The following is a 22,474-nucleotide window of genomic DNA, read 5'->3' as shown; positions in this document are numbered from 1 at the left end:
TGCCACTGAAGTCGATGCATAGATTTCCCTGGTTTGCCAAGCTCTGGGACGCCAGCGCACACCAGCCCTAACTGGGTCAGAGACTTTCTTTGTACGAGCAGGCTGAGCTGCTGGGAAACCTCACCAGAGCCATGCAGCAGCTTCTCGCACACGCCGCTCTCCCAGATCGATGGGGGTGGACGGGGTGAGGAGGGGGAGCAGATGAAGTGGGGCTGAGCTTCCACCACACTTGATCCCCTGCCAGCATAAGCTTCCTTACAGGGCTTACGGCCACGGCAGAAGTCCGAGTAAAGCCCCGGCTGCTCCCGCGGCTGCCAAGGCTAAGCGCCCTGGGATCAGAGCGGTGCCACCAAGCTCTGCATCTGTCACTGGGATCTCCGCTGTGCTCAGAAAGCAGGGGGAGGGTGAATAAGAGACAAGTGAGCCTATTAGTATTTATTATTTGTATTATTATAGCACCTCAGTGCCTAGTCATCGACCAGAATCGCATCCTAGTAGCACTGTGCAAACCCAGACCCAAAGTACTATAGTCCCTGCCCCAGAGGGCTTACAATCTCCATTTCCTAACAGGGGGGTACAGAATGATGGGGGGGTGTTAAAAGGGAGCAGTGACAAAACATTGACCACTGTGACACACGGGGTTGGTTTTCTGGTAAGAACCATCAGTTCTTAAATGCTTAGTTGGATTCAGACATTCTTCACACAGTTGATACTTTGTATTTCTCGTGAAAAAAAGCATCAAGAAATGACACAGAATTTTATGTTATATTCAGTGAAAAAACATCTTTCATTGCAAGAAACACATGTAAGGTTATTTTAAAAAAATATTTAGTTTATATGTTCTAAGCAGATATCTGAACACATTTACAAAGCCTACACATGCAGTGTATAAAGAAAGTTAAAAATTTTTAACCAACTTACTTTTTTGGCTCATTCCTTTATTTAATTTGCACTCTTGCAAAGAATAGATGCCTTTTAGTTCATTCTTTTTAAGAAAAAATAGAAGTAATTTCATCCCAACTACTTTTCTAGACACACTTATATTTTCCCTGTGCTCATGATTTAAAAAATAATCAAAATCGAAATGATCACCTTGGTGGAATTAAAAACAATGCTAGTTACAAGGATAGAAAACAACTGTGTGTTTAGCAAATGCATATACCTGATTTTACAGGTTTCTCTGATCAAAAACTGTGATTACAACTTTGTGCGAGAAGGGCATGTGATTTAAAACTCTTTGCAAGCGTATCTTCTCTGCATATTTTTAATAACTTTCCTGTAAGGGCCAACTCTTGCTGTCCTGCTCAAAGTTTATTTAAAATCAACAGCTCCTTGACACTGTGCTCTATTGTGCTGGCCTCCTACTGTGTGTCATGGTTAATACTGTGAATAACTCGGTGGAGTTCAATATTCCTGGTTTTAACTATAATTACTCTACGGTAGCAAGTGTTTGCAGGTTTGAATATCTTACAGAGGCCTGTAGGACAGTATGATTTATCCCCACGCAGAGGCATGAAGAGAAACAAGAACTAGCTGGACAATTTGTAAAATCATGGAACATTTTCCATGATCGGGCCTGTTATTTGCCATTTGGATAGCCTCCACCGAACTCACAGAATTAACCTATGCTCTTCACCTGAAAATAACTTCCAGTATTAGCTTTCTTCTATGTGTTCTCTAAATTGCTGTAAACATCCAAGATACCCATATATATATATATGTACACACAGAGACAGAGGTATCTTTGTGTATACATGCACACACATGTATAGGTGTATATATATACACACACACACACCCACAGACGTACATATATGTACATATACGTATATAGGGATATATAGCTATGATGTAGTTAGGAAACAATAATGTCATTTTTATTGCATTCTTAAGTATCATAGAACAAGGGTATTATAGGCACACGTCTTAACTGTCCTTACTACAGTCCTAAAGCTCATTTACCTGAGATCTGCATCTGTAAAAATAAAGTTCCATTTTTAGCCGCATGTTACAAAAGACTAAATATCAGCCCCACAAATATGAAATTACAACTTAATTTTGAGACTAATTTACTACAAGTAAAATATGCTATCTTATAAAAAGATACTGCTGAAAGAGATACATATTAAAAAGGAAACATGGTTCTAAGAAGTTTAAAAATCTCCCTATGCCTTCTGACATTGTAATAAATTTATAAAAAATATTTGACACAGAAAATTTCCACAGAAAGCATCCTGCTGAAATCACGTACCCTTTAAGTTACTATGTAACTTGCAGAAGTTACATAGTTCAGGAGGGCGGACTCCATATTAGAAGCATTTAATTTTCATCATCCCGCCTGTAGTGAATAGTTTGTATTTCCTGAGCTATGAACATAGCCATTTCTCTGGTGCCCGCAGCAATCACTCGACAGGACATAAGATCCAGAGGTCCGCCTGAGGACAAGAGGATTAATGAGAAGTGTCTTAGGTGATGTAAAAAGGCAGTGTATTCTTATATATAAACCATGCTGTAATTAGATAGGTTCAGAAACACTGAAACAACTTCATGTGTAGCTCCTTTTGGGGTGGGAAGGACAACCTAATTCAGCAACTCGTACCTGGAAATCTTGGGCAAAAAATTACTTCAGAAAATTCTAGACACAGTGCCGAAGTATGCAACAGAAGCAGGAAATGTCTAGATTTGTTCAGTAGCCAACAATAAATGCAATATTCCCTTCTTTTAGCAACTGGAAGGGTCAGAACAGAAATTAGTTCAATCACCATACCCTTCTTCTCAATCCACCTTATCTTTCCACAGTATCCCCACATTGGTCACTAGTAAACCATTACTCTGTGTACCATCTCAATGAATAAAATAATAATCTGGGGAGTGTGCTGTCCCTTACTCCCTCTGAGTAGCTCCTCGTCACATATGTTAAGACATGTCCCTGAGAGTCCTCCTTTCTCGGGAGGCTCTCTCTGCCAAAATCTGTTCGGAGTCTCAGCGTATCTGCTAATCTCCTGGGCTAGTTCTTTACTGTGAACCCTATGCTTTAAACAAATTACTCAAAGTAATGGAAATACAGTTTGACTCAGACTACCTTTCATGTGATATAACCCCAGGCTGAAATTACATCAGTGTGTTATGAATAACCAGCCAGAGTCTAGTGGAAAGTACAGACGTTTCTACAGAATATTGCTAGAAATGAGACAGAGCCACAGGAGAAGGACTGTACTGAGGTAACCCAAGTTGCCCCCAAATAGCCTAATTCATTCCCCCCAAAGTCAATCAAAACAAGGATATTTTACTCACCTGAAGTGTCTATCACAGTGCCACCTGCCTCTCTAATAATGACAGTTGCTGCTGCCAAGTCCCAGCAGTGTAACCCAAACTGGTAATAGGCGTCTGCAGCGCCGGATGCCAAATGGCACAGAGCCAGGGTCGAGCTCCCAATGACACGGATCCTAAATCCCACGAGAAGGGGACACAGTAACGTAAAGCAGAAAATGCCCTTGATTTCAACCTATTACCTTGAGATCGCAAAATGTGCAACCTACTTCTTTGGTTTTTGGCGGGGTTCTTTTGTTTTTTTTTTTAAATTACTTTTGGTCACAAATGTGAGACATACGTTGTAAAATATCTTACCCGTGTGCTTGGGCCTTGAGCAATCTCTCAATGTTACCAAGGAACAATTTCAAAGTTGCTGGGTCACGTTTTGGACCAATTTCTGTTAAAATTAAGGCCTTCGAGATATCTGCAATGTAGGTAGTTGTTTCCATTAATTCAACAGCTTCCAGGTAGATTCTGGAAATTTGTTTTTAAGTTAAACACTAATGGACTTTTCACAGAAAAACAATTTTCATGTCCCTTTTTTTACCCCAAACTCTTTCACAGGATAAGTGACAACTTTGCATAAAAATTCAAGCAAGACTAGATTTTTCATATCAAATGGACTGATCTAAACACACTTAAAAAAAAAAAAGAACAAGAAGATTAAAAACAAGAATGCATTCTTACATTCATTCTCTTTCCATGTGTTGTTTTATTTAATTGACCAGTCAGCTTTTGGCAAATTCACTAACAGTGGCAGCCAAGTAAAAATAACCCAATGACCTAGTAACTACTAAAGATACATTTGGAAACAGGATGTTTCTTGAATAGGGAACTTCAATGTAATGTGTTAATGAATTGTAAACATTTGCGAATACAGTAAGAGGAAAGAAAAGTTTCTCTCTAAATCACCAGTCACCCAGTAATAGCTCCCTTTCATTCTGACATTTTGAAGACTGAAGGCATCTTATGACTGAAAAAAACCCTTTCTTATCACAAACTAAAGCAGTATCTTAATTAATAATAATATATGAATGTTATATTTGTACTGTGTTCAGCAAGGGCAATTCTGACCTACAGCAGATGAGGATGTCAGTCTTGTGTACAAAGGAGAGACTCACAGTGACTTGCAAGGTGTTGAAGTAGTCCTCACGTGAGATCTGAATACTGCTAGTATATAACAAGCGTATGCTAATGTAGGTGGAGATGGTTGATCGAATGCCAAGTGCCCTGCTTCTGCTGTGCCAGCTGAACTTGCAGGCATTAAAGATATGACAAAACTCAAAGGTTTTCGCGGTTGACTACTTACTAGCTAGGCTGTGCCCAGGTGTCAGGTGTCACCTACTCTGGGTTAAAGGCTAGGCATTCATTCAGATAGGGAATGTCTACCTGGTTATTAGAGCTAATTGCATAGGTTGAAAATTATTAGCAGAAGTAGCAAGGAGTTTTTCAAAACCAAATTAGGCTAGAGTGAGACAACAATTAATTAAACAGGCTACCAATGAATTTAGTATTGCAGGGGAACATTATGGATTCAAGCAACGTGGTAAATGGTTGGTGAGTAACAGGTATGTAATTAGGTGAAAACTTACAGAATATCACAAAGCTTAACTTTAGAAATATAGATTTAACAACCGCTTTTTAAATTACTGCATTAAAATATAGAAACACCAGTTCAGGCACACTGCAGGATATTTGTTGTTTAGCCACCACTGAAAACTCTGGATGGTGCAAACACTCTACCTTAGATCTTTTTGCATAACAGACCTGATTTATAATTACAGAACATCTAATGCACGCCTCATTGCTGAAACGCACCAAGCATTCAGACCACACCAGTCATAGCTAGGTCCTAAGACAGTTGTTCTTTTGAGTTATTAAATATATTTCCAATGCATAAATGGATCTATTCAATTTTCATCAAGGCTGCAGGTAGAAATTGGATGAAGAGACTAAGGCAAAGAAGAGGGAACTCTCTGCTTAGGAAAAGGAGCTTGTTGATCACGAGACTTTCAGGAATTCAAGGTACAAGAGAAAATTTACTGACTACTCACTCTGATAGAAGCCAGAAAAATAAGGCGGCTTGGCAGAAGAGATCTAAGAGTGATATGGATAGATTTGTGAGGGGAAAAAATGATTCCGTTGACCACAGAAGATTAAAAAAAAGAAAATACACTTACAGTTATTAGCCCATGTAAGACCTGACCTGAATCTAAGCATGAGAAGAAAGTATCGCTCAAGATCAAAGGGAAGATGGATCATTCATTTAAGTGTATCCTGACTGCCTGCAATTCCCTACCAGACCTCTACAAAATTTGGCATTGATGAACAGTGTTTGCCTGGACTGTGATTTTAAATGATTAAATCTGAACAATGAATGTATATTGTAGATCAATGTTATGCAACAGTCATATTTCCTGAAAACAAAAGGCATGAAGTAACATGGCAGCCTAGATCTCCAACACATCATGCATTGGTGAGGGCTACTTGAGTTCCAGTGGTAGGTACGGGGAACCACACTCTCTGTTCCAGGGTTGGTTTATTTCACTGAAGCCACAGTCCTTACAGGAAAAAAGAGCAACTGTGATTTTATACATGTAAAACATCAATAGAAGTGAGACTAAAGATCATCCATCTTCACTGGTGAATGGGCACAAGCTGGAACACAGGAAGTTCCACTTAAACATGAGAAAAAACTTCTTTCCTGTGAGGGTGCCAGAGCAGTGGCACAGGCTGCCCAGGGAGGCTGGGGAGTCTCCTTCCGTGGAGACATTCAAAGCCCACCTGGACGCGTTCCTGTGCCCCCTGCTCTGGGTGTCCCTGCTCAGGCAGCAGGGTTGGATGAGATGATCTCCAGAGGTCCCTTCCTACCCCTACCATTCTGTGATTCTGTGAAATTGGCCACCACCAAATTATGTCTCTCAAAACAAAGGAAAATTTCAAAGCATTTGGAAGGGCAGAAGGTCCACTTCCCATGATATGTTCTAGACACCCACATAGACTGGGTGTCCAGAGAAAGGAGGACAAAAGTGGCATGTGCCAAAGTTGTTCCTTGCTCAACCAGAAATCAGAACTCTCTCACTGCAAAAGCGAGTGACGCCGTTTCAAGAGTGGCTCAGCCAGCCCAACTGGGAGCACCCCTAGTTTTTCCTAATGAAACATGGGCCTTTGTGGAATATGAGATATTCAAGCACTGACAAAAATATGATGTATATCCAAGGATTAAAATCTTAGGAGTCACTGACTTTACAATTTGCTCAATCTCTCCAAATAGGGAGACCCCAGCTCACTATTAATTTAGGTAAATAGCCAAACTTCCCAGATTTCAGAGAAGTTTTGGTGCAGGGTCTGCTTGGGGCACTACAACAAATCTGTATGTTAAATTGCTTGAATTTACTGTGTTTCAAGTTCATTAAACCTCTTTTTGGGGTGAAATTTTTACCATCTCCTGTGTACAATGATGTACATTTTTGGCACATGTCTGCTTCTGTCTACAACTGAGTGTTATCTTCTCTGAAATTTGAATTATTAAAAGAAAACTTCTCTATTGTTGCCTATTATCATCAGGTACACAGACAGATCTATGACTTGGTTTACCAATAAAAGGATTCCATTAAAGTGTTGACTAAGTGTTGCTAGCTGTTTGTACGTTGAAACATACCTCACACGCAAAACCAAGCTGTTAAAGAACGCCTAATGAAGCATGCATCCTTTAGTTTATTTTCTGTTAGCATGTATGCCTACAGACATAGTACACTTCATGACGTACACGTTTATTGGAAAATAAGTGGATAACAGCAAGCCACAGTACTCTGAATTTGATTCACCATTCCCATTGCATCTCGCTCACAAAAAAGTTATGCCAGTGTACAGCTGGAATGAAACTGGTGAATCCACTCATTCTTCCTTATTTTAAACAATGGTTATGAAGCAAAATAATTTAGGATTATTTACATAGTTCATATTCAGATGTATACCTTAAAAAAAGAAATGAGGAAAGGTGTGATTTTTCAGAAAAAAACAAAACACATAACAACAAAATGATCATGCAGGTGAAATACTTTCCATCAGGATAATGATGTTCATTATCCTAATGATGATTTGCAACAACTCTGAAACAAAATTAACATATTCCTTTTAGAGTTCTAACAAAATCTAGACCAACCTGTCTCTTTTGATACCTGAAGCCTTTTGTCATTACAAAATGCCCCTTGACCTCTTCTACCAGTGTATAATCGTTCTTCAGTGCAGTGGTAAATTACACCAAATTCAAGCTTTAAGATTTTGAAAAGGAAAGAAATGAATGCAACTCAAATTACTCATCATAAATATAAACAACTAATGGCAGAAAGATCAGCAATACTTTAACTGGTACATGTAATCAAAGATCATACTGATGCTCATAAACTGGAATAATTTTACTATTACTGTGATATTGAGATATAGGTCACATAAAATTCAGTTTATAAAGAGAAGTTAATGCAATCTGTTCATGATCTTCTAAAATTACCTGCAGCTTCTATTGTGTTCACATTAGAATGGATTAAATGCTAAGCTGATTTCAAATTCAATTGCACATTTTTACTGAATGTATGCAAGTCTTCTAAGGCCAGATTCTGAACGCTTTACTTTCACTGGTGAGCAGTTACACTAGAAGTAATCCCACTGACTTCAGCTGGACCCTGAAGATTTGCAGCCCCAAAAATACGGGTATGATCAGTCAGGCATCCAAACTCAGAAGTCATGGCACACTGTTTGTTACCAGTGTATGCTTTCATATGCACTTCACCTTTCAATGATGCATTTAATTTGCTTGCCTTTTCAACCAGTGTGCTCCAGTCGCTTGTTCAAACATTTCTCTGCAAAATCCTTTTGTTTACACATAAAAGAGAATCTCATGAAGTCACACGACTCCAAGAGGAGTTTGAAGAGAAACACCAAATATCGTGACCCTCAACGAAAGCTTGAGAAGGAGCAACTCTGGAATTCTTGTGGGAGTATCTGTCAGAATCTGACCCTTGATTTAAACCCAAGGTATTTAATATTTCCAATACTTTAATAGGTTTCACCAAAAGATTTTAAAGCACTTTACAAACTTCAATGATCAGCTCCTCAAATCACCTCTATATAAGTACTACTAGCAATATTTTATTTAGGGATGGACAGATACACAAAAATTAAGTGACTTGCCAAGGTCACAGAAGAAGTTGGTAACAAGGTCAGGAAAACATCTCAGATGTTCTAGACTCCAAATCTTCCTGCTGCCCATCTCCATTCAATGTGAATAATCAAAGGTGCTTCTCAGAGACAATTCAAAGGGAATAGGCTGTCCTCGCTCCCTACCCTCAGGTCCCATCTAAACCATGTTTTTTCAGTAGACTCTTTCCCTGAAAACATCTGCAGGAATTTCTTCAGTACTGTTCAAGGCTTACATTCAGGCCAGTTCCCCTGTGTGTACTTTGGCTCCTTTTCAGCTTACTACATTTTTCTGCTTTTCCCATTTGTTTACTGAGGGAGATTTAACACAATTCTTAATTTTTGTTTCAGCTTTGTTTAGTTTACATAACCCAAATAAATGCAGCATCAAAATCAGGATGGTGTTCTAGAAAACATAAATATTAGAGAAAGCTGTCTGGTAATAATATGTAGTATTCAAAATGACCTTTGGGAATGAATAAACTTCAGAAAAGCATGAAAGTGTTTCTGCAGTTTTCATGTTTGAAAACTAACTAGAGAAGTACACAACATTATGCTGTTTAAATCAGTAAGAGCCACTAGTGTATCTGAAAACTACATTGTTATTGCACAGAATTCTTGCTGGCTTCACTTACAGCTATACATATATTTAACATCATGGAATTAGGCTGAAAGAGGCACATTCCTTGGCAATTTGAATAGCTGTTTCTTCTGTATATATATATAACTGTAAACCAGCAGCATCTGGAGAAAAGGCACTAGCGTGAACAAGTGTAACTATGAAACTGAAAATAGCACATATGAAGGTTTGGTACTTTTTCTTCCCCCTGTAATCAAGCTGTCATGTGGTAACTATAGTTATTTTACTATGTCAAGAAAACAACAAAGGCCGTTTAAATGAACTAGGCCCATAATTCTGCACTCTTCATAGAAATCTGTTCTGAATTGCCTCGTAGCAGCAGTTAGCTTTCACAGATACTGCTAGAAGGAAAGAAGCAATAATAGTAAGAACACTGGGAGATATGTTTAAATTATGAATATGCAGCACTATATTTAACTCATTACGGTTTTGTATTACAAAACCTTGCTCACAACAGTTCTCCCTTTCCCCCCCCATAAATCCTATAATATTTATTATAATTTGTAAGAATTGCCTTGTAATTGCCAGTTTGCATAAGTAAGTTTTGCAGGACTACGATTTTAGACTAGTAGAGTATGATCAAATGCATTTTAAAAGTGTGGAGAAACCTGAGTAGTGGCTGATTTTTTTAAAAAAATTATTTTATTTAATGCTCCCACATGGCTTTGAGGCTTCTAACTGGCTCTCAGGTACCAATCTTAAAGAACATACTTCATACCTCTTTGTTAACAGCAAATCCAATGCTCACTGCCACTGTTGGAAATCTGTGAAAAATAAGAAATGAAGTTTTATTGATGAAAAATCTCTCAAATTACTCCTAATGCAACTCCCTTAGGCAACAAAAGCCTAAGACCCCACATGGACTTTACTTGTGTCAAAATGCTCATGGCATTGTACTATTTCTCCTTTGACAGCCCCTTTAACTTTGTCAGTTCCTTTAAAAATGTAATTTAATATTGGAGAAGGCAAGAAATAAACACATGAAGATATCAGGATTTTTATACTATATGCATTATATATGTTAGTGATCTTTTTGCTTTACTGTAGTTGAATTATCCTGTATAAAATCATTAATGTTGTTGTAACAAGTCATCACTTCTAAGAACACATTTTGTTTAAGTTCAAGCATCTGAGACAGCAATTAAATAGCACGGAAGTACCTTGCTGCTGACATCAACACAATGAGAAACCAGTTCCTCTACCCTCTCTTTTCTCAGAATGATGATCGTGTGTTTAATTTGGTCCTTTTAACTGAAGTATAATTATTGCATTTAAAAAAATGAAATAAATCCAATAAATTTGTTACTTAAACCCATGTTTTTAAAAGGGCTGTGAAGTAGAGGTCTAGAAGTTATTGCTAGAAAAAGAAAGTTTCACCTAATTGCATGAACCACCAGGATGACACCTCCCCTTGAATTCTACGTAATTGCACCAAAAGTCAAGGAAATGCTTTTTTTTTTTTAATGATAACTACAGGTACGTTAAGTCACTAACTATAAGGCAGAACATATTTAAGTTTTTAATGTAGAAGTATCATGAATAGTAATTACAACTCCTACAGAAATTTAAAACCAATACCTATGTACAACTTAGTTTTCAGTTCTACTCTACATATATGCAATGGTTGTACTTCCCAGGAAAAATGAAACATTTGTATTTGAAAGGGAGAGAACACCACTACCAAAAGGAATGTGTAACAACCACATAAGGCGTTAGGCCAAGTGCCATCACAGCACAGCCTTGTTCCTCCAGTTCAGCTCAAGTCTCTGCATGTTAATGTGTGGTTATATACAAATGAGCTGTGAGTCAAGAGCTTTGGGTCATTAAGCAATCAGCAGAAACTTTATCTTACCTTTAGATAACAGTATAGAGCTCTCTCCAGCACAAACACTCGCCCCCTCAGATACACTACCGGAGGTACAAAAAGATAAAGGGATGACTCCTACTTACAACTCAAAGGAACAAACCTAGTGCAGTATAACCCCTTTAAGCAGAAGGGAGGATTTCTGAGAAGCTACATTTTGCTTCTTTAGGTATTTCGCAGTTCACTGTCCACTTACCTGTGCACAAAGTTGCACGTTCCGTCAACAGGGTCAATAATCCATGTCGGACTGTCAGTGAGGATGCATTTTGAACCAGCAGCAGTGGATTCTTCTGCAATAAACCTGCATTTGGTGTGGAGTAAAACAAGTGTCCCAGAAAATTGGCTTAGATATGTGACTTGGAAAGTCAAACTCCATCTTTCTGGTTTTGAAGACACACTTGATTTTTATATATATATATATATATAACCATATGTAAAATTTTTTGTATAAATGTATATGTATGTATAAAAACACATATTGCTTTTTTCATATGGGAAACTTTCATAGAAACTTTGAAGGACAGTTGTCAAATTTATAGCATACTCTTTTACATGGTAAAAAAGAACCCTATTTATGTTCATTTTCCCAATACACCAATAAGAAAGTAATGAAAATTAATGCAGAAATGGATCTGAATTGGCATCCTTGGAACTCTAGAAGAAGTTGGTTTTTTTTTTTGGAATGTAATTTTATGGGCTAGGCCTGTCCCTTGCAGTAAGTAAAATAAAATACAAACTGTAGCTGCTTCTCTTTTGCAGTCAAATTCAGTCAGCAGGAAATAATGCAGTCTTAGAAAATCCACAATCTCACTCCTACTTGAATTTTTTACAGTAGTCTGACTCAGGAAATTAAAAGGTTTACAAAGCTGAACTTTCTTTTTCCCATGACCCAGAGAAAATCAACAAATTAATTTGTTTGTTTGTTGTTTGGATACACAAGGCACACATTGAAATCTGAGCTCATCTTCTGTTCTGTTGTTCTGTCCCAATTTCTTTTAGTAGATATGCTTTTTTTTTTTTTTCCCAGGGAAATGAACATCCAGTTCTGGCACATTTCCTGCTGACCTTAATTATCCCTGCTCTCCCATAAACTGTTCAGGGTCTGTTTCTATAAGTGTTGTGCAGGTGCTACTCTCACATTTTTGAATAAAGTCCTATATGTAGAGAAGGTGTAGAGTCAGACTGCTAATACCGAATCTTGCTTTTGGTTTCACACTCGAACAACTGGTAGCAGTATTCAGAGTTCCTGCAAATGCCTGAAGACGAAAAAGCTTCTCTTGAAGACACAAAGAGAAAAAAATTGGATAAAATCAAGAGAAAATGTCTTTTGCAGAAACAGTTGCTTCCTGGACTAGAGTAACAGCTATTTTCTTTTGTGCCCTCAACATGCGCTGCATGACACTTATAACGCTTGCAGCCATGAGCTTAAAATGTTCTGCAGACAGCACTGGAGGAGACTTCTTGAATTTTCCAAATGCTACTTTGCTTTTCCCTCAGGAGAAAGGGATGGCATTATGAGCCCCCAGTTGGTATGAAGAGGGAAGTAGGAAGTGTTTGTTACTATTTTCATCTCCATTAAAGATAACAGCTGAAGGATGAAGTGTTAGCGTGCAGCTAAGAAACGAGAAAGACTTGAACACGTGTGTGGAATTCTCAGTCAAACATAACACTCTGCAGACTCCTTGCTCTAAATATTCCATTGTTTTGTATTGTTGGTACTGTATTAGTTGACTTTCGCTTTTACAAATCTTGTAATTAGCACCTAAAGCCAACCATATGCTTCAGCTGCGCTGCTGGCTGCAGAGGATGCTCAAACTCCTTGCAGATGGAGCACCTTACACCCCATCTCAGATTGCCCATCTTCCCCATGAATTATGCCTCTGCTTCAACCCTCTGCCAGCTCCCCCAGCCAGACCCTGAACCGTAGCTGTTGTCTTGCCAGTCAAACAGAGGTGAAATGGGAACCTCTTTAAAGACAAGAGTATTTCTGTGTAAGGTGTTTTGCCTTCAACTATCCTAAGTCTTTCCCTCGCCTCTTCCTTACAGCAGGGTGCGACGCTGCAGCCCTCACATACAGAAATGATAACGTGAAGCTGGGGCACAGCAGTGCCATTGATAAAATCTTGATGTCCAAGAACAATGTTTCCAAAATGGATGTAGAACAAATCAGGTGCACATTTAATGAAATTTGGGCTAATAGGTTAAAATAAGCCCCTTGCTGTTATACAGTACTGAGTACTGCGAGAGGCCCTCAAGGCCAACATCAGATGCATTGCTCTGTGGCTCTCTGTTGTGTAAAAACATGCAAACTAAGCAAAACATTCAGCCTGAAGTACTGCAGAACACATTTTAGGAACAGCTTGAGAAGTGGGAGGGGTAGTCATGTTATTACAGTAGTTAATTTAATATGCCAGCCTGCCAGCTCTGTTGACCTCTCTTCAAATCTGGATTAAAGTTTTCTCCCACTGAAAATGAGTCTAGTAATTTTAGCCTAGCCTTAGCGGACATCTGTTCATACCATGGTGCCACTCTGAAATTCATTGCTGGGACAGCAGGGAAACTGTAGCACAGCATAAACTGCAGCACAGAGTAAACTGCAGCAGGAGCGATACCCAGTTGAGTGCAGGAGGTTCAAACCAGGGCTGTCCCTCACCTATCCCCTTATGGGGGTCTGAGGGCAGAAAGCTTGGCAGCTAGAGTTGGATGTCACCCTCCATAATGGCTGTTTCCTGATTTTAATATCTACAGGATTAAGGCCACAATTAACAAAGATAACAACCTCCGTAACAATAACACAGGCAAATGGTACAATAGCCTTTTTCATCCAGTAGCCCCTGGTATTCTGGCTGTGCCTACTCACAACTCAAAGATCTACCAGAAAAAACATCCTTTTGAAAAGACTCACTTGGAGCATGTCAGAGTACCAAAGAGTGGGCAAAGATGAAAACTTGGGTGAAGCACGAATGAGGACGATACACATCACTTAGCTAAGCAGAGAGAAGAAAGAAACATGGGAGAGAATCACCCTTTTAACAGGTTTTCCTAGTATTTCTCTTTACTTCTGAGTACATTTCCAACATCGCAAGACTCACTGCTGCCATGATACAAATGGCACAGGTTCTAATGAGAACCCTTTTAACTTTTCGAACTCTTAAGGTACATTTTTTGATTCAGAGAATATAAGAATCAAGATGATTTAAGAGAAAAAGAAATAACAGAAATCTTCAGTGATGCTTTCAACTGGTAGATTAGGGGAAAGAATTAACACAATTTAAACGATCTTTTAATGTTTTCATTGCACTTTAATTGAAACCTTGATTGCTACCATGGACTCTTCACTGCAAGTGTTCTAGTCTAGTCTAGTTAAATCTCGTTTTAATCCATTTTTTAATCTAAATGCATTTGCTGTCTGAACAAACTCCAACCAAAACCGATATCAGCAAAAAATAATTCTCTTGAAGAAACGGCAATTCCTTCGTTTGCTTATAAAGTCAGAAGTTAACTGTACAGAGTTAATAAAGTCAGAGATTTTTCAGTTCCTAGGTCTATGTTGACCTTACAACTTTTGTTCCCATTATGAGTAACTTGAATGTTTCTGATGATTCTCATTTTATGTTAAATGTGTATATTTTGTGTTCTCTGCCAGACTGTTCAAGGGGAAAAAAAAACAACATAGGAGTGGAGATGAGAAAAGAGCAGAGCCAGCAATAGTAGGAGGAATATTACACAAATAATAGGCTTGTAAAGCCTGGCACTCTCTTGAGGATCACAGCCAAGAACCACACATTATGCTGTACACTGCTGCTTCAGTACGTGATCACATACAACACGTATTTAGAAAGCCATATTTAGTATATAATGTTCTTTCTACTCCTTCTTCTGGTGTTTTTTTTTCCAGCAGCATCGCCAACAATCAGATTAGTAGCTGACCCTCCAGATTTTCATCTTTGTTGATTTCTGTGCAGCACTAGAGTGCAAGGCTCCTCTCTGTCAGAGATGCACACAGTTAGAAGGAAGTCATACAGTATTTAAGGGATACACTGCCTCTGCACTGGCTCTGCAGGAAGATGAATTTTATCCTTGTGGACTGAAGTCAAGTGTGGAAATTGATCGTAGAATGTCTGCATCAAAGCAAACCTGGCCAACTAATACAAAACTCTAATATGTGCCTGTTCTGTGAGTTGCTATTTTCAATTTGACCGCAATAATTCAAGGGGAGTCAAGAATCCAATCTATTCTTAAAACCTTGGGTTGACACCCCATATAGTAATGTATATGTTGTTTATGTATATGCATCAAATGATGATAAACTCCCCTGCTTCTCACTGATTTTAGGATTCTGCACAACACAAGGTAAATGTGATTAAATACGACACTTGTGCTCTGGCAAATGCTTATATGTGATGGCAAAAGAAAGCGAATGAAAAGTCTGCAGGATGGGACCTTTGCTATCACTAGTTTTGCTATATTTTAACAGATATCCTTAGCATAATTCTTATACAGTAGAGAACAGATCAGTATTCTGAAAATCATGGAGATTCATATGAACCCTTCATACGTGATGTCCCTACAGAGGAAACATTACTATTAAATACACATATTAAAAAACATAAGTATTAGAAAATATAAAGTACTAAGTATTGGGAAGTGATACTTTTTTTCCAAAAGGAGTCCTATGAAAGCGTCCAACAGCAACAGGTTAATATGTAAGACAGATAGATAGGCTTTTAAAATTACCCTTAAATGCCAGTCAGATACACAGCTCTTAAAGGAAAAAAGGTCATTGATAGTTTCTTCCTATAGCCACTCACCTGTGGGAGGGAAACTTCTCTTTCAGAACAGAAATAATTAAATTTTCCACAAAATGATCAGTTTCTGTCACTAGATCTGCTGCAGATGTCTTTGTGGACACTTGTTTTTCCTCTGTTAGAGCTTTTCTAATAATCTGAAACAGAAGTTCACAAATCAGATTTGTTGGCCTTTCTTCCTGTGCACAGTAAAATAATATGTTTACTGAAAAATTATAGTTAATCCTGAAAAACAACTGTAGGCCTAATTCTTCCAGAGCCTGTTCTAATTCTTCTGACTAAAAATCCACCTGAGATAATGAGTAGTCTTTGGGAACACTGCATTTTGGATCAGTCTGCAAGAACCTCTCTTGACAATTCAGAAAAGGGTCAATGAATAGGATGCAACTAATGGAATAGAAGGATGATGGCAGTCATCATGATTTAGGAAATTACAAAAGATATACATAAGATAAGAAAGAGCCTTGAGGCTCAGGAATTTTTAATGGAAACCTCTTTTTCTTTCTTTTTTTTTTTTTTTTTTCAATTTACAGGGCCAATACCCTATTGCTCTCTTTAAAAAATGTGCAATAAGGCAAACCCCATTGGTTTCTTTTTCTGCCAACAAAGACATACAAAGTTTACTTTTTTCTTGTGTATATGAGTTTTTGGAACTTCAAGTACTGACCACCCACTAGTTCCCAAAGAATTGCTACACGTATTTAACAAAACCACAAATTTACTTTTCCCCAGATACAGAACCAGTGGTCTAAACCTGGATTACCTTCTGGAAAAGTACTTATCTCCTTTTCAAGGGTCTTACTGTTATAAACTCAGAACTAAATTGCATCAAGTGCAAATGCACATATGGGAAAACAGTTAATAAAAGCTTTTTCCCAATTTTCCCATTTTCTTTCTGTTTTTTTCCACTCCTCCATTAAAAAGAAAAATACGGAGGCAGGACGATAATGCTCAACTTGAAAGGAGCTGACATTTTTTGACCAGGGAAAATGATAACCTATTTGAAATTAGGCCAATAAAAACAAAGCAAAAATTAAGGATTGCTTTTTGCATAGAATTATATTAACTAAAACCAGCACCAACAAGACCAATATTCCAGTCCCTTCTAAAACTTATATATTTCAATTGTTTAACTAAATTTTCATTGATCAAAATATCTTAAACCTTCTAAAGAGAAGTGTTTGATGACCAAAGAAAACAGTTCTGCTGTATTATGCATGGGACAGGGAACCAGCAACTCCCAAATTTCAGTCTCAGCTCTTGGTTTTCACCCTGTGAAACACTACATTTGACGGGTGTGCTGATTGCTCTGACAAGTAATGGGTATTGCTGACTGTTGCCTTAGTACAGAAGGTATCTGGACTAATGTTTGTTTTGTGAGCTGCAAAACATTAGTGATGTCTATTTACTGAGTTCGTGAGGGCAGGTCAATACTTCTTGGGTTGAGATCTTTCTATAGTTCATTATTGTAAATCTTTTTACTCCCCTCAATGCCCTGCCTGGTTTTCTTGATGATTTTACCATTGAAGCATAAAAGCACAGTGCTAGGAAGGCCCTCGGGCTCCTCTTCGGTTCAAAGCAAAATCCAAAACACTCCAACCATCTCAGTTGTGTATTCTAAAAAACCGCTATGCTGATGCCTTTTATTTAAGTTGTTCTTCGTTACTTTTATATTGCCTGTGCATAAATAAATGCTTAGAATTGGTCTCAGAACTTCACATAGTCAAATAGATAAGGAATACTTCTTCTAATTTCTTGCCTTAAACACTTCTTTCAACACAGAAGACTTGAATTTTATTTTTAAAATGCAATGTTCTTGACCCCTATTCAGTTTTAATACACAGTGGATTGAGGAGATTTTTGCTGCCATTCAAATCAGTACAGCTAAGCAGGGGAGTGAGATATCACCTGAGACTTGCTGCAAAAAAAGCGGAGGTGAAAGCTCTCTCCTGTGCAAGTGCTCTGCAATCGGTTGCATTTGTGTGTTCCGGCACTTGATCTCCCTTTTTAAAACACAATCCTTTGCACCCCTCATCACTGAATTTCATATTTTAAATTTCTGATCCTTTTTCCTGTTGTTCATGACCATTTTAAACCCGATTCCTGCCTTCCAAAGTGCTCATCACTCCTCTCTCTTTGATCCGTTTGTCGGTTTTATATGCGGGGTGGTATATATTCTGTCATTCAAGTCCTTCATTATAATACTGAACATTTATCAGGTCCAAAACTGGATTTTTGCAGGATGGTACTTGATATTTTTCACCAATGTGACAACTTTTTAAAAATACCCTTGTTTCCCAGAGGGTTCTGTAGTAGCCTTATGGTAACCCAATTCACAATGCACTTACATGGAAATCAGACAGAAAAACTCTTATCAAAAGCTTTTCTAAAAATTCATCACTTCCGTAACTTCCACTGTTGCCCAGTAGCTCCCTGCCAGCAGGAGGTGGTTAGACTGGTTGATGTGCCCACCATCAAACAAAACACACCCTGCCTATTTCTCTGGTGACCTGCATGGGCCAACCTGAGGCTCCGGTCACTTTGGACGTGGGAACAGCCAAGGGTGTGACTCTGACAGAACGTGGTGGCTGAGGGCCTTCTCGCTCAGCTCCTCCTCAAGCAGTGCAGGCCCATGCCAAGGGGTCGTGACACACATTACTCAGCCCTGCAATGGACTGCTTCTCCCCACCTCTTGTGCAATTGGTGTGTTGGGGGGAGAGCAGGAGAGAAGTCATGATGCCATGCTGAAGTCACCAGCCACAAATGGGCGCCACAGCTGTATTAGCTCACCCGTGATACCAGGTGGTGCCACAGGATGGATGGGTCCCTGCTAATCCTCTGCCTCCTGTGAATGGTCTGACAAAAGGGACTCGTATGCATTTGCACCAGCTTGTGTGGGTATACAGTCCAAGCCAGAGTCCCACACAAAGATCACACCCCCTCCATCATTGATGAAACAGCTTTTGTTCTTCACAAATTTACCAAATAGCTCAGAGCCGTCCAGAATTCCAACTTATGTTGAATAATCCCTAAAAATCATCTGTGTGCAAAGAGTGTTAGAGCTTAGTGCCTCAGAGTACTTCGAGAGCATCACTCAGCTCTTGCTCCTCACCAGGAGCTCATCACAAGCTCCTTACAGAAGGCTTAAAGGTTTGTAGATACCTACTGCAATTGCCTGGTCTTCCCAGCTGGGTGTGGAGCTCCATAAAAGTCTCTTTCTAGGTAACAGGCAGCAGGTAAGTGGAAGACCAAAGGAACCACAATTTGATGAAATGAAAAAGCTAATTGCCCCTTATCACTATCGTACAATGAAATTGGCAACCAAGATGCTGTATTTTGGCTGTAAATATATTTTACTAGGCTTTACCAGCATATTATAGGTTGTCTCTAGATTATGGAGATTTTATGGCAATTTCTAAGCAGCTGACTTTTGGGAGTGTGGTTATTTAGAGCAGAGTCACTCAACACTTTAAGCCCATGCTGCCCCTCCTGTAGTAAAGAATGGCTAGATCTTATCCTAATACCCTGCTTGGGAGCATTTGGGGGGTTATGCAAAGCAAGGGGCATTTACACCAGTACATGCTTAAAGACCACATTGCAGAGCAAGGCCCAGATTGTCCCTGCTCCCTTCTTCATTTGCAGAGAAGAAATGAAGCTGCAAGGGCTCAGTGCACTCATGGTCCTGGAATCCTCCTTTTCCAACACCTTTGTGACATTAGGTCATACAAAGGAGAACGTAGAGAGCAGAGGGCTAATATGCCTTCTCCCCCAATGCCTGCCAGGAGAACCACCTACAGTGAGGTGCTTGTGTTGGTTATTTTATCTCACCATACTGCTTGCACTCACCACACACTTCTGGGAGCTCCAAGAGGGATTTACTTGCTGGCAATATCATCCTGAAATATTTGCTCACTGGTAAAATCAAACATCTAGATAAAAAGCATAACTACCTGCAAATAATTTAGAAAATACTAATCTGGTTTGCTATCAGTTTGCTACCAATCTGTCCATGTTCCATAGAAAATAGCCTAACAATATCCCTGGAGAGCAAATACAAGGGAAAAAATCTTGGCTTTTTAGAATATCAGTGGAAATTTCGCCTTTTTAAAGTGGGATTCTGCTAGGTCTCTTATGCCTCATAAAATTATTTTCTCGAAAAAAAAGAGGAAAAAACTAATTAGTTTGTGTGGACTTCAACATGCTAGCTTCTAGTCTCAGTTTTAGACTTGTTTTCACCTGGGTGCGCATCTACTCATTTTGGTGAAGTTTTCCAACTGTAATTGCATAGAACTGTGCAAATATTCCTCAGTGCTCTCAATAGCATCAAAGATGTAGAGACTGGTTGTGCCTGCTTTTCTTTAGCAAAGTCATATTAAGCCAACACGTGTACTCTCATGAACACAGCATGCAGTGTTTACTCACAGAAAAAGCAGAAGAGAGGTTTGAAAACGTACCGTTATGTGTGGCCGTATAGAGCTAATTAGACATAACTAATGCAGATAAATTACAGAAGTTACAAACCCATGGCCATTCTCATTATGAAATAGCCATATATATATATTAAGTGAGAGCCTGTGATATTTTGTAAAAATAATGGAACTAAGTAACAGGATGGGCAAGAGAGGTGATGATTTTAACCCAGGAACAGAAGTTACTCCAGCAACCTCATTTTTGACACATATTCAAGCAATCATTTTTTTATCAGCCTTTTAAGTTTAGCGGAAACTAGTCCAGAGCATAGATGCCTATCTGTTGGAAAGAAGATATACTTTGCTTATACTCCTGAAATGATGCAATATAAACCAGTCATGTAAGACAAAAAGGGAGACCAGGAAACTGTATTACTGGTTAACTTCTCCTAAAAATCCAAAATCTTGACTTGCATGCCCTTCTTCAGGTTGGCCTCTGCACGAAGGCTAGTTTCAATTCGGCCTGCCAAGGAATTGGCCATTTCCTCTAGTTGCAAAGTAGCAAAGGCAAACTGTGAACTAAAAAGATGCAAGAATTAATCTTCTGGAATGTTTATTTCTTCCAGGAAAACGTGCTCAGCTGTGATCTCCTGGATGATTAAAATGGCTGGAGATGGTTATGGCTGTCTTCACAAATTGATGTTTTGAGAAATAAGGTGTAGAAACTTGAGCAAGTCAGGAGAGTCTCTCTTGTGAAATGGCTGACAGAATGAGTATGCTGAAGAAACTCCTGTTTGGAGAGTCTGAGAGAGCATGACCTGTCATCCTGATTTGGATTATCCATTTATTCCTTGCATTATTGAAACAAGTCTCCTCTCCTCTGGCATCCTGTTCATCTTTGTCTGTCTTCTACCAAGGAGAAGATACGTTTAGTAACACATACTAAGGAAAAGTTACAGGTGCTGGACTCAAGATGGAAACAGGGGCTCCTTAAATCATAGTGTACAGGTATAAAGCGTGTTTCAAAATATAGCAGAATGGAGCAGAAGAGCAATACATGTTGCTGAGTTTCGTGTTTTACCCAATTTCTCATTTGAAGAATCTGCTGATCGCACTTCTTGGCTCTCTCAGGGTCAGTGGAAGTTTTGCTGCTGCACAGAGCGGGGCCAGGATGTCTCCTGAGATGACTGACCTTCTGCTGTGTCGAAACATGGAGCTTAAATAAGCTACCATTGATCTTTGCAGGGCCACTGCTGATTTATCCCTAGCAAGTGAATTTCAGTCACTCTGAAGACACTAGCGTAACAAGAAGACAAAACCTCCCTGACATGACTATTTTTCTCTGCACAAGCTGTGAAAAAAACAAATGCTGGTATTGTAATGGGTAAACACACAATATTCTGGATAAGCACACAACGGCATACGCCCTCAGCTGTACAACAATTCAACCTTAGCATCACGACACGCTTCAAAACATTACAGTAGCAGAATAAACGCTTGGCGTTTATTTGGAAAAGTTACTAAAGCACATTCACGCTAACAAATCTTTCAATTTTTCTTTAATTAAATCAAAATACCTCCAGTCACAAAATAAGCCTGCTTTCACCTAAAGCACCTCCTCGTCCATAGGCTGGGTGCAGCTGCTGAGGGAAGCGGCCCCCGAGGGCTCCGGCAGCGGCCCGGCCCAGCGAGGCACAGCCCGGCCGCCTTCCTCCTCCTCCTCCTCCTCCTCCTCTTCCTCCTCAGCTCTGCCGCACCAGCCAAGTGCCCACACGGCCTTTTCTCAAAACGCCCGGCGCTTTTTATATTAATTCATTTTTTTAAATTTATAAGGTACAACCGCCCGGGAGGAGGGATGCTCCAGCCCAGCCCGCCCCGTCCGCCCTCGGGCCCCTCCGCAGCCCCGTCCCGCCGCCGGGCAGCGTCCCGGAGCGGAGCGGGGGGTACCGGAGCAGGGGGTCCCGGAGGGTCCCGGCTCTCACCTGCCCGGCGCGGAGCGCCAGCTGCACCGCAACCTCCACGCACTCCTTCCAGGGGTCGCCCCCGCCGCCGCCGGCCGCCGCCGCCGCCGCTGCCCCCCCTTCCTCCTCCTCGCACGGCTTCATAGCGGCGGCGGCGGCTCCGCTGCCCTGGGCAGGGCCGAGGGGGTCCGGCTCCCCGCCGAGGAGCGGAGCGGAGGAGGACTCCCGCCGCACACACCGCCCTCCCGCCGTCCCGCTGAGCCGCAGCCGCCGCTGTCACTCTG

The 22,474-nt window shown here is 39.8% G+C and overlaps 1 protein-coding gene across 3 annotated transcripts; it reads right to left on the bottom strand.

Annotated features, from left to right (window-relative positions):
* Positions 1-428: 428 nt before the first annotated feature.
* On the bottom strand, positions 429-22,468 carry IMPA2 (inositol monophosphatase 2). 3 transcript variants are annotated; one of them, XM_064443044.1, is made up of 9 exons: positions 22,212-22,468; positions 21,311-21,427; positions 15,824-15,957; positions 11,209-11,313; positions 9,867-9,912; positions 7,478-7,586; positions 3,628-3,736; positions 3,295-3,446; positions 429-2,435 (listed from the first exon to the last, which is right to left on the bottom strand). In XM_064443044.1, the coding sequence occupies exons 1-9, from the start codon at positions 22,332-22,334 to the stop codon at positions 2,320-2,322; spliced, it is 1,011 nt and encodes a 336-aa protein (XP_064299114.1). In that variant the 5' UTR covers positions 22,335-22,468; the 3' UTR covers positions 429-2,319. The 3 variants fall into 3 exon arrangements, with proteins under 3 accessions (XP_064299114.1, XP_064299116.1, XP_064299115.1); XM_064443046.1 differs by lacking the exon at positions 3,628-3,736; XM_064443045.1 differs by lacking the exon at positions 21,311-21,427.
* Positions 22,469-22,474: the final 6 nt, after the last annotated feature.

Source organism: Phalacrocorax carbo, chromosome 2, assembly GCF_963921805.1.
Source record: "Phalacrocorax carbo chromosome 2, bPhaCar2.1, whole genome shotgun sequence".
NCBI classification, from domain to species: Eukaryota; Metazoa; Chordata; class Aves; order Suliformes; family Phalacrocoracidae; genus Phalacrocorax; species Phalacrocorax carbo.
Note: the sequence above shows the minus strand (reverse complement) of the source record. Positions and strands in the feature narration are given on the sequence as shown.